Source organism: Amphiprion ocellaris, chromosome 7 (genome assembly GCF_022539595.1).
Source record: "Amphiprion ocellaris isolate individual 3 ecotype Okinawa chromosome 7, ASM2253959v1, whole genome shotgun sequence".
NCBI classification, from domain to species: domain Eukaryota; kingdom Metazoa; phylum Chordata; class Actinopteri; family Pomacentridae; genus Amphiprion; species Amphiprion ocellaris.
The window spans coordinates 28,536,601-28,549,611 of NC_072772.1; the positions used below are offsets into that span (position 1 = coordinate 28,536,601).

Here is a 13,011-nt window from a genome sequence, read left to right on the forward strand (position 1 = left end):
GAAAAAGCCACAGGAGAGCTTATTATCATTTTACAATAGTTGGAGTGTGGTAAAAGGAATTTAATGGCATCCATAAAAGGGCTCTCTGAAGATGTGACAGAACTGTCTCCTTTTTGTGTCCCCTTTTAGATTAAATTATCAATCCATTAATTGAAAATATATGTTCCAAAACAAAAGGAAATGTGCAATATTTTAAAGTTTTTTTATCTGACTCCTGTCTAAAGTTGGTGCTGTAAAGACCTAAAGGGGTTAAATGTCATCAGACAGCTTCTGTTCCCATGTAGATCCTCTGTGTTCAGTTGATCCCATCTGCTTTCCGATCACTTTAAGTGTCTTCCTCTTTCCACTCCTCTCCCAGATGTTCGTTGTAGTGTGTCATGCTTCTCACATTCTCCGTCTCCTCTGTCAGCGGCGGTGACCCATCAGATTTTCCCCAGTCATTCTGAAAGACGCACTAGCCCGGCCCTGTCATCATTATCAGGCCCTGCACGCAGACAAACAGTAGTTATTATTAACTGCGCTCTGCTAAGAGGATTGCTTCCTGCACTCTCAGCCTCCGCGCAGTTATTTAAAGGGAGCTTGCATTGCCGCCCACTGCCTGCCACAGCTTTAGAGAGAGAGAGAGAGATGTTGAGAGAGTGTGGAGGGAGAGAGAGAGAGAGAGAGAGAGGGCTGATAGCCAAGGACAGGACACAAGAGGAGGGCTAAAGCAGCGCTAGTGTGTTTTCTCAGGGTCTCATCAGCACAGCATTGTGTGCGTCACAGAGAGGTGACAGCAGGCAATACCTGCTGGTCCCAGCTCAACTGCTGCTGCTGCTGCTGCTGCTGCTGGAGGGAAACCACAACTGTAAGGGGGACACTCAGTAAGAAGCTGCAGCCATGGCCAGTCAGCAGGACTCAGGCTTCTTTGAAATCAGCATCAAGTCCCTGCTGAAGTCCTGGAGTGGAAGTGAGTAGCAGTTTGTCTTGTTGTTGTGCTCAGCTGACAGGACTGACAGACTGCAGCTCTACTGGGAACACGACTTTATAGCCTCATTTTCCTGTTGTGGTCTGTGACTGGAACATGCTGCCGCTTGCTGCAGATTGAGCTCAGCACAATTGTATTGTTCATGATGCCAGCAAATGCAAACTTGGAAGCGTCTTACTGTACTTTTAGCAACAGAGCACCACAGGTTTTCAGTTGTCTCTTAGCAACAGCCAGATACATAACTCTGCTGAGAGTTGCTGGCCAAGAAGAAGTTGCATATTACTGCAGAAGCACACAGTGTTATGGTGCAGTTACTCAAATTAACTGTGCAGTAGTTCTGTTGCTGGTGATTCTGCATATGATTTCTGCACCTCTTAAAATTGCAGCTCTAAATCAGTTGAGTCTCTTTTACTAGCGTTTCTGACAGAGTCTAAACAGCTCTTATTAGGTATGAGGACACAGTAATAGGATTAGCGGAGGTTCAGCTTGGTTGCATGTTCTGTCTAGAGCTCATAGCTTCACTGCCTTCCACTGGGCCCATGAGACTGGGATGGAATGCCTTCCTGCTTCTGACATGAGAGACATGAGAGGTGGTCCAGAGGATGGATGCTGAAACCAGCAGACAAATAGACAGTAAACAGCAAAACAGCTCCTTAGCTGTTCAAGCATGTGTAACATAGATTCCCCACTAAACCAAAAATTGCTTAGTTATAAAGGCATGTGCCAGCACTTAATATCTAAAGTGAGAAATGCGAATAAATCTGCTGCTCCACTCAGGCAGTGTGGTATCGTGTGTGTACCTACTGTATGTGATTGTAAAGAGATACCATAGAACATGCTGTCCCTGTCTACACACTCAACATTGAGCCATCTCCTGATGATGTTGCATAATCCTTACAGTAGGTCACTTTGCTAAAGTGATAAAGGCACAGGCAGTCATTGTACAGTATCAGCACAGTCTCATGTCTATGCATTTAACATTTTCATTAAATATGTGCTCTGCTAATCTCATCCCTCTGCCCTGAATCGCACGAGCTGTTATGTAATGAATCACAAGATGGCAATAGAGACAGTGTAGTTCCTAAAGATTTATATAAATTAATGAATATTGGCTGCTGATGTAGACGTTGAAGATTGTTCTTTTAATTGTTTAGTTTTTAAGTAGACCATTTGTGAATTAGTGACTGCAACCAGCAGTATGTCTTCCCTGCTGTGTGTCAGATACTGTTTGCACTGTGACCACAAAGTTAACAATCTCACGACCTTTTGGACAGTTCCTTTAATAAGTCAGTGTATCCAGCTCTCATAAAACAGTGACAAACAGCCGCACAGAGCTGGCATTGTGCAGCAGCGGCATCAGGTCTGCTGTTCAAAGTGCCTGAAGGCCAGTCCTCCAACAGCCAATCAGAGCAGGAAAAGAGCTGTTGGGAGCTGGGCACAGCAGTGCTCCTGATGACGAGTCAAACATGCTGCTCAGTTATTCACCTACTATTGCGAAATACAATCACGCTCTTCTTCTGTTTGGTTTTTAATCTTGGATCATTTTGAACTGTTTCTGCTCTATTCTTTCACTTCTAATTCAAGTTCTGTCATATTGGGCCAAACCATTAAATCATTCTTCGCTGTGTAGCTGTAAAATACTTCCGCTCTATTTTTGAGCAGCTAAAAATAGTATTTCAACAGCAACTGAAGTTAAACGTAGAGGAGTCCCATCTGTTTAGTTGGAAAAGACAGATGCGGGCTTTTAAAGAGGACTTATATAATTGGCCTGAAATGCTCTCTCACAGCGGGCAGCAGTTTCCAGCATGATGTCAGCTCACTAAAGCAGGGCTGATAGTCAATAGTAAGAGACCGTCATTTTAATCTGCTTTTCATGGAGGTCTGTAATAACACCCTCTCTCTCTCCACACTCTTCCCACTCTTTGAGACACTCAAACTGTGAACTTGCAATTATGTATTAGTATTATAACGCTGCTGCGCCATCGGCTCCAGCTGTTCCCTCTCTTTTGATAAATGCTTCAGCAGAAATAGTTCAGCTTGAACTTTAGATAGCATTCCAAGAGATTTGAAGCAATTATTATGGGAACGTCATAGAGTGGTGTTAGTTCTTATGATTTATTCCGTTTGAGTTTAATATGGAAATATGTTCAATGTGGCACATCTGGTTGTTAGGAGGAGCTGGTGCTTTCGCTTGGCCTAAAACTTTATGACTTCACCTCGCCAACAACATTTTGTCACTTTTTTTTTAAATTAACTCTCCATTTTACTGGAGCACCTAAAACAGTGTCCCTTTATTCCAAGAATGAAGTTTAAATAGTGTACAGTAATGGAGGAGAATAGTAGCATTACAAAGCTTGCATTTCCCACTACTCACTCACAGAAATGCAGTGTCAGTGTTTCTTACAGAAGCTGAACAAAGTGTTCTCAGAGGTTTATGTTGATATTGGAATGTCTAGTCCAGTTAAAGAGGTCAGTGGTATCTAAATATCCACCCACACTGTTCACAAACGGCCGCTAAAGTGGTTGTTTACTCAGTGGGAACGTCTCTGCGGACTGCATTATATGCAATCGTGTATGTGTGTATGTGTATATGTGTATATATATATGTGCGAGAGAGAGTCACTTGTTAGCTTGTCTGCATTGTCCCTGAGGGAGCACCACCATGCTCAGGGTGTTTCCAGCATGGCAATGATGTAATGCATGCTGTGCTTGAGCTCCTTGTTTGCAGAGTCACATGTCGCGTCTGAGACTTCATACAGTGCTGAGAGCAACAGAAAAGAGCTTGATTTGCACACGGGTTCCTTTATTTAAGCTCTCATTTCAAGTTTAATTCATTGGTATAGGACAATTTTGATACAATTATGTGTTTATTTCATTTAATGGAGGATAAAAACGTTTTAGAAAACAGAAAGGCCTGCACACCAACCCTCTGTTGCTGGGAAGTTACCTAAATTCATTACCTTAAGAGCTCTACTTCTTCTTCTTTAAGCCAAAAACTGTGATGGCAAAGTTTGAGTGTGCCTGATCAAGAATGGTGTTTACACTCTGTTGTCTGTGCCTCGCGCTCCAGGATCACAGATACGAGGAAAGGGGAGGGAGAGCTGCTCTGTCAGTATAGTGTTTACCCCAGGATAAATATAGTCGCACAACTATGCCACCATAGCATGTTGGACCTCATCACTGTGCCGTGCCTCAGCTAAAAATTCCCACCTGACCTTCACTCTTGGAAGGCACCGGTTGGTCACAAGGCTAGAGGAAGCCATAGAAGAAGCAGCTCAGAGAGAGAGAGAGCGAGAGAGAGAGATCCAGCGATTGCGTGGTCTCCCGTACCAAACACTACTCCCACTTTTTAAAACACACCCGCTGTTGGCTCTGCACGCCATGGAAAATATACCCAGGAGGACAGAGCCAGCTGACACACAAGACATGGAAGTTGGTGGATTTTACTAGCGAGCGTTTGTCTCGACTCAGGACAACCCTGGATACCGTATCCTCCTTCCCCACTATGGACGGGACAGCTGTGTGCTGGAGTAAGGCCAGCGTCATCAGCTTCATCAAGGGTCTGGGTAGGTGCTGAGTTGCCACGAGTGAGGGAAGCATGTTCTGAGAGCCATAAAAGGTCGTCACACATGCTGGGCATTCCTTGAAAGATAACCAATGCTTCATGTCCTGAGAAGACCTGGAGGAGAAAACCTATTTACCAAAAATGATTCTCCAGCTTGTCTTGTGCAACTTTGTTCGTGCCACATACTTTGTGCTGCCTGTAAAAAATGCTGATTAGAAGGTTGACATGATTTTTCCGCTATGCACAACAAGTGTTGATGTGCAAAATCTCAATTCCCCTTTCACTTTTGTGGATGTGTTTGCATTTTCCTTCAGCTACCTGTAGCGAGTTAGAGAGCAAAGCAGTTTAGTCAATTCATTATAGCTGTTTCTAACCTCCCAACATTTGAAATGCAAGAGAATCTTTCTACTTGTGGTCCCTCATTTGGCTGACAACAATATTAAATCATTAAATTAAATTACTAGCTATCCAGTTCCTCTACTTAATGCATGCTTTAGGTTTTTGTTTCCTCACAACTCAAGCTGAGACATACTGTTTATTAAAGGTCAAGACTTCTTCAGCCCACGTCTCGTACGTGATATACCAGGCTACAGTGTACATGGTAAAGATCTTTCTAATTACACTGTGTAAAAAAGAAATAAATACATGTCTCAATTTTTTCTGTATTCGTGGCTAGGTGTGGCCATCTCTGCATTAATTTAGCCATTCAGAACTTCACAAAATCTCTCAATATGGCACTTTGCATGAGATGTATTTGATTTGTTTTGATCTGTAATTCAGCAAAGTAAAAGAAAATCTAACTAAAAAGCTGACTCTGCAGTCTTCAGTTTGATATGTAGCTTTGACAGATGTACAGTAATGTGCTCCTGTCACTGTCTTGGCCGTACTTTGCTTCTACTGATGTGATTTCTGCTCAGTCACATTTATTACATGCTGAAGCTGAAGAAAATGTGGTTCTCATTGTACGGCAGTAAGTCTAGTCTGTCCCCCCTGAATATTTTACATCGGATTTATGGCACTTCGTGAGGTTGACATGTGGTTAGTAGTTGCAGAGTTTCGGGCTAAATGGAAATTTCACACTTCTACTGAGATGTTTGTATGCATTTCTTTTCTATATTTAGCACTTTGTGTGTGAAGGCAGCTAAGTGTAACACTGAGGTAAATTTTTAACTTGTTAGTTCGTTCAGGGGTTTTTCGTGGCCCGAGCCCATCCATCCGTAATTTCACATGGGCCACATCATAACACCGGCTGAAGGACAGTCACATGCACAAGATTCTTGCTTCCCTCGAAGGGCAATCTTTGGTACGAAATCAAAACACCAGCTGCCGGCCATGGTGTTTTAATTTCCATATGTGCACTGTTCACTGTAGCAATCGCAAAAAAAAGCAGACTCAGGGCAAGCCTGTGCCCTTTGGACAGTCTTCCTCAGGAATGCTCAACATGTTGGGAACTTTTTGTCCATGTTTGGAAACTTCTCTGCAATACCCTGTTCGGTGATCTCTCCTTATAAACAGATCTGTGCCTGATCCCGTTCTAGTCGTTTGTGCTGGAATTAGCAGTGTTTTATTTTACAAAATTGTTTCCCATCTTGTGCTTTTTGTGTCTTTTCCGCAGCCTCACCCGTGGGGAACGGATACAGTAAACCTCCCATCCCTCCAGTCTGCTGTCCTCAGGGAGAAAAGGGTCCACCAGCCATGATGCCCATCAGCATTGACCCGGAGAGCAAACCGGGCGAGTACGTCCTCAAGAGCCTGTTTGCCAACTTCACCACCGTGTCCGAGCGCAAGATCCGCATAATCATGGCTGAGCCGCTGGTGAGTGGGCAGAGAGAAACCGACCAGAGAGTTACTGGTCCTGGTTTTCTGTAGTGACTCGCTGTTGTTGCTCTGTTTAATTTTAGAGGAAAAACATACAGTCAAGGGTGTTATATTAGTAAAAATGTAAATATATTCTAAGATTTTTTATCTTGTTTGCTGCTTCATTAATCGTCTCGTAAGTACTTGTGAGTGTTTGGTGTTTGTTTCTAGTTGACAGTACAGAATTACGAGCAGTGGTGCAAGTATTTAGATCCTTTACTTACAATTGAGAAAGTGAAGTAAATGTTTCAGAATAACACTTTATAAAGATTCAGTTGCAAACAAAGGTCATCAAAAGTAATGATGGAAGCTAAAGGAACTGAAGAAATCTTAAAGAATCTTATTTCAGCTGAAAAAAAACAATGAAATAGTTGGTTAATTTGTTATTGACTGTCGAAATAGCAGTTCTAGGTTTTGCTTTATGAGTGATATACATCATTTTTACAAACTCTATTGGATTTACAAAATACTCTGTACACATGGATCATTATCGGCCTTTTAAAGTAGTCAGTTAGTCAAAAAATTACTTGATTTATCATTAAAGTAGTTTACCGTTGCAATAACATTTGGCCATTCCTAACTCTGTGAACCAAGGATTTGTGGCTTTTCTGTTTTTTTGCCTGTTGATCAAACAAATCAAGACATTCAAAGACATTAATTTGACTCTGGGAAAAGATGATGCACATTTTACTCTATTTTGTAACATGCTATAGAGCAGACAATGAATTAATTAATTTAAAAAATAATTGGTTGATTCATAATGAAAATAAAGTCATAATATTCCCAGTATTTTGATGAAGAAAGTACTTTTGGCCTGAATATTCATCAGTATGTAAAGGTTTAGGTTGTTCCAGTATTGAATCATTTTCATTTGGAACTGATGATCAACTATTTCTATCTATGATTTTCTGATTTGCCACTAAAGATACAGATTTATGATCATTTCTGGAAAAGCAGATGAAGGTAAAAGCTGCCAGTAACATCTTCCAGGAGACTTTTTGTGCGGTGGAAGGTGAAGCTGCTCAGTAGGGCCAACAACAGCTGTTATAAATAATTCTTTTTACAGAAAGGCAGGTGGGGAAAAGCCATTGTCTGGTGGTGTGAGCACCATTCACCACCTGCTCCTACAACCACATTAGCATCTTACAAATGCTACTGAAAGTCAGCCAAAAATGACCAACTGATCCATATTACTAGGAAACTGAAATGCATTTAGCAGTAATTTTCTTACCTTTTGCTTTGTGTCTTTAGGCACGGTTGAGTTGTTTACCAGAAATAGTTACACTTCCATGTGATTTTTAACAGATCTGATATACTGTGAGTTGTACTTGCGGTCTTACATCAGTGAGGCTGCTGTGGACGTGCTGTCTCCAGTTTTAGTGACTGTGATTTATATGTAGCTGTTAGTCACTGGCCTCGGTCTGCAGAGACATGTTAATTACCACAGGGAAAGTGTGCAGCCCCTAGCTTTTTCGTAATACCCTCTAGAGGACGGAAGGGAGGATGTGTCCCTCTTTGTTTTTTCCTCCCAATGGAGAACTAGCTGAGTAAATTGTTTTAGCTTTGCGGTATAGCTAGTGGCATGTTGTCCCCCTTGTTTCTGACCTTCTTTAACCCCAGGAACCCCACATCCTTCCGGTGGGTTTGAAAGGCGTGTTGTCTTTAAAATAAATCACCAAAATTACGCCAATTATCAGAGCCAGGAACCGTAAAAACAGGCATAATTGGTGGATTTTTAACTTTGCGATGGTGAACTGCTCATCTGTGATTTGCTGGTATGTTGGGAAAAATAAACAAATAGGCTTTTCATCATGACATTTTATCAAAATCAATTTTATCTATGTGTCATTTGAAAATTTACCAATAATAAACATTTTACTGTCACCAGATTATGTATAACACAAAAAAGTCTGCTTTCCCTGGTGCAACTGAGAAGCTATTAGTAACTCAGCTGCAACCAACAGTCACGTAATAAAAATTCTGAGAGTTTTCAACTGGACTAAACTGCAGGCTGTGCTTACATAAAGCAGATAGGAGATAAGTATGGAAACTAATTAAAATGTAAGTAATAAAATAATAAAAGTATGCTCCTGTTTTTCCCAGCATTGGTAACACCTGTGTGCACTTGAAAAATGTTGTACATGATGATTCCAAGTTTTTTTTCCAACTTTCATTTAAAAAAATGTATTTAACAGTTCATGACATTATAACTTTATTATTTATTATACTGCAAAAAAGATATTTTTGAGTTTTCTCTATTTCTATCCATGCTTGTGCTGTTTCCACTGAGATACAGGACTTTATATTGCAGTGAAAAATGAGCCCACAGTAAAAATGCAACAGCTCAACGCGCCTAGAAACTTAGGATTGAGAGCGTCAATAGGATTAGTCAATTTTCAATTAAATGAAGTTGTATTAGTCAATAAAGTGCAGAAGAAGTAAAAACAAAACTAATGGGTACATGATGTTTAGGTCGCAGGAAATAAATTTAGTATAAATGTAAAACTATGAGGTGATTGAATACAGGTTTAGTGCAGCCGGCTGCCACAAAGGCCAGTAAACTTGGTCGAACCCTGACATTGCAAGAGGCATTGACTTTTCTGTCATTCCAGCACAGATGGGCTCCTCAGATGCAAGCATTTGTATAAAAACTGAAAGGTTCATCAGTGCATGAGGCTTAGCTGGTGTTCCAGATGTAAGAGAGAGAGAGAGAGATAGACATTGCCATCAGCCCACGCAATGTCAATGCCACTCACATTAGACAGTTAGCTATTTGGGATTAATCATCAAGAGATGTGCTGTCTGGCAGATGAGACAGCAAAGGGATGTGTCTGGGATAGCAGAGTATCAAAAAGGTGAACGAAAGCAGATGCTTTGATTTGTGCAACCAGAGATTCTGTGGAAATAGTGGGTTAAGTGTATATAAACATCCTCCTATTACTGCTTTAGATGCATCACTTTGCTATTAAGTCAGGCGACTGCTGTGTGATGAAGCTTCCCTTGCTGGAATTGCATTAAAGATCTTTAAAAGCTGCAGTGAAACACTTGCAGTAATTTACCATTATTTATCCCAGGTTTAATTTGTTAGCATTTCCCAGAAGATTGCAGGTAAATTTCAGGCAGCGTGTTAAATTTGTGTACAAATGTTATCAGCTGGCAATGTATAAAGTTCAAAGGCATTTTATTGGAACTACTTAGGAACACTATATTTAGTTTTCTGTTTAATCATCGTTTTTTAATGTCAGGCAGTAAACTCTGTCCTGATATTTAACTTTTATATATAATCAGCCTTCAGCCTACATTTACTACTAATAGTATGACCTGCTATCACACAGAAGTCATCTACAGGACTGTCTGTTTTGCAGGAGATGAGTACATTGAGCCTAAATCCCTCTGGAAGGCCTTTATCTCAGATGATAGAAGATTGTAATAATGGGAGCTGTCATGAAAGGCCCATCTCTAATACTGTACGTGACCCTGAATGCTCATGCCAGGCCACAGACTGATTGATGGCTCTCTCATTAGCTGCACTGTAATGAAACACTGTTCAAAAATACTCCACACTCTCCGTCCAGGGCGGATAGACTTATGAGCTTCAGACTTCTAACAACTTTTCCAGATTTAATTTACGAAATTAAGAAAACATACAAACTTGTAAAATGACTCCCCTTTTTCTGTGTTTTCAGGAAAAGCCATTGACGAAGTCACTACAGAGAGGAGAAGATCCTCAGTTTGACCAAGTAAGTGCAGAGAAATATGGACAACTGTTCATTTCAACATGCGTTAGATGTCATTTTTATTCTATAAACGATCATGTTAAACGCTGCTCCGGTGTGATGCACTGCAACGTGAAACAGTCGCTGGCTGAAAGCTCTGCTCACATCCCAAAAGGTCTTTCAGATTCAGTCAAGGGCAGGAGTGTTTACCTTGAGAGCTGGCACTGCCTCGGCTCTAGGTGTGTCCAGCAGGTCTGTGGCTTTGCAGAGAAGGCCCTTTCACAGCCACAGAGGTGTGTTTGTGCTGCTGCTGCGCGAGGCCATTCAGCAGCCACACAGAGCCAGGATTCTTCTCCAGCCTGGTGCTGAATGAAGGGCTCGCTGTGTTCCCCAGTCCAGCCAGACTCTCCTCCCTTCCTGTGTGCCCGACCCGTTCCTTCCTTTCCCTCTCCCTCCCCCAAGACTGGGGGAGGCAGCCCCATGGGCACCGAGTCTTTCTCCATAGTCCCAATAAGGACCAACTCACTCTTCAATCTCAATTCTCTGTCTTAATGTAGCCTTGGGTTTTACTTAAAAGCTGCCTCATTTAACCATATTTATTGTTTAAATGTTAAAAACATGAAGAAATGTAAATTAATCCCTGTGCGCTGTTGGAATTTTTGGTGAAATTGCTGCACAAATAAACAAAGGAAGCGCTGATTGCTATCTGTCGCTTTGGTATGTTAACTGCTTAACACTAATGTACATTTGCACGACGTATGTCTTGTTCTTTCTAGTTGATAAGCACCATGAGCTCTTTGGCTGAATACAGTCTCCCCTCCATCCTGCGCACTTTGTTCGACTGGTACAAAAGACAAAATGGACTGGAGGAAGAGCTGCACGAGTACCGGCCCAGAGCCAACACCAAGAGCAAAAAGTGAGAACCATTCCTCTGATTTCTGACGTGCCACCTGTTTAATATGTAGAGAAACAAGGGTGAAGCTCACATGATTGTAGCAAACCTGTTGTTCTTGTATTTTCTCTTTCAAACAGTGACGAGCAGCAGAGAGATTATCTACTTGAAAGGAGGGATTTGGCCATCGACTTCATCTTCTCTCTTGTGCTTATAGAAGTTTTAAAACAGGTGACTTGACCACGCCCTGAACTATACAAAAGCAACTTGCAGATAATCTTGTTATTTTATGACATAAAGCTAACTTACGTAGAACTCCTGTGACTTATTGCTACTAAAAAAATAATCTTGACATAGCCTGTATTTCAAGAATATCTTTTTTCCAAAGTTCATTCTCATACAATTGTGATTCTTTACTAGATGCCGCTCTACCCGGTCCTCGACAGTTTGGTGAATGAAGTCATTAATTTAGCCTTTAAGCACTTTAGATATAAAGAGGGGTAAGCTCTCATTCCTTCCAGCCCAGTTTATTTTTCTTTCATATATTTAAGTTTCTCTCAAGTTTGCTTTTCTTTGCCTCATATCATATCTCTCTGCAGGTATCATGGTCCTAACACTGGCAACATGCACACTGTAGCAGACCTCTACGCTGAAGTCATAGGAGTATTAGCCCAGTCCAAGTAAGTAGCAAAGACAGAACTATGATTATGTAATTGAATATTATTGTTTGTCCATCTTAATTTAGTGTCTGTCAAATCTTTATTCTCTGCTCTGCTGGTGTTTGGTGTTATGCCACATCTCGCTGGTGTGTTACCATTCCTAACTGCAAAACATTCCCTGGTCCAGGAGGCTGGGCCGTACTGTAGAGACGACACACTTTTAGACAGGTCCCCTTCACACCAAACTAGGACTGGAAATTGATGTCTGTTTATTTGAAGTTTTGAGATCATTACAGCAAGGAACAATCCCTTAAAATAGAGATATGGTTGGTGAGCGTGCCGCATACCTCCTCTCCAAAGTGCGCTCTGCTTAATTTCCTGCTAGAGATGCTTCACTGAAGGAATTATATAGAGATCTTTGCTTTCCTCTGAGGATAAAAAGAAAGAAAGAGTTTTACCGTAAACTAAAATTTGATGTAAAGATGCAGTTTTCTTAAAAATAACTTCTCTGTCTGTTGAAATAATAAACAGTTTTTCCTCCAAGATGCAGAAACAGCTGGATTCACTTTCGTACAAGTGCAGCACCAGTCACCAGGGAAGAGATTAAGAAGCGCTCTTATAAGCTCCCATGATGAATTAATGTCTAAATTTAGACCAGCTGAAGAATCCCATCTCTGGTTCAATTTGGGCAAAGGATCAGGTGCTCGACAAGGAGTTCATCTTGGGGCGCAGACTCGCAGTCGTAAAGCCTGGAGACAAGGGGAAGATATTTTTGTCAGGCACGCTCCCTGAATATTGTGACTGTATTCTCTCTGAGTCGCTGCTCTGAGTTCTTACTTTTTTGTGGAAGTGCTGATTTGGGATTCGTGTGAATGAGTGTCTTTATATAGAATCTCAATAAGTTGTTTTATTCTCAGGTTTCCTGCTGTAAAGAAGAAGTTTTTGACTGAGCTGAAGGAGCTGCGGCAGAAAGAGCAGAGTCCATATGTAGTGCAGAGCACCATTAGCCTCATCATGGGGGTCAAGTTCTTCCGAATTAAAATGTATCCCGTTGAGGATTTCGAAGCCTCTTTTCAGTTCATGCAGGTACAGTAGACTTCAGGAACTGATTCATATTTCAGTACTTTGAATTTGTTAGAAATGAGCTTTTAAAATCTGCCAAGATACAGGTTAAATGTTCTAAACTAAACATTCATAATCAGTTTGCTTTTCTCATTTATTGGCTGTCTTTTGAATTTTCGGTTTTAAAACTATTACATACTTAAAAATTCCCAACATTGTTAAGATTTTCTGCCCTTCACTGTGCTTCCCATTGCCTTTGTCATGCAGTTTGTGGATTGCATTTAGTTTTGGCC

General features: G+C 41.2%; 1 protein-coding gene across 1 annotated transcript in view; it reads left to right on the forward strand.

The window, feature by feature from the left end:
* The first annotated feature begins 680 nt into the window (after nucleotides 1-680).
* frya (furry homolog a (Drosophila)) overlaps nucleotides 681-13,011 on the forward strand; it is a 49,171-nt gene continuing 36,840 nt past the window's right edge. The window contains exons 1-8 of the mRNA XM_023262861.3: nucleotides 681-949; nucleotides 6,148-6,347; nucleotides 10,076-10,129; nucleotides 10,882-11,021; nucleotides 11,138-11,228; nucleotides 11,418-11,497; nucleotides 11,597-11,677; nucleotides 12,574-12,742. Of these exons, the coding sequence (XP_023118629.2) occupies nucleotides 880-949; nucleotides 6,148-6,347; nucleotides 10,076-10,129; nucleotides 10,882-11,021; nucleotides 11,138-11,228; nucleotides 11,418-11,497; nucleotides 11,597-11,677; nucleotides 12,574-12,742 (885 nt within the window). The 5' untranslated portion in view covers nucleotides 681-879. The remainder of the gene's footprint in view (nucleotides 950-6,147; nucleotides 6,348-10,075; nucleotides 10,130-10,881; nucleotides 11,022-11,137; nucleotides 11,229-11,417; nucleotides 11,498-11,596; nucleotides 11,678-12,573; nucleotides 12,743-13,011) is intronic.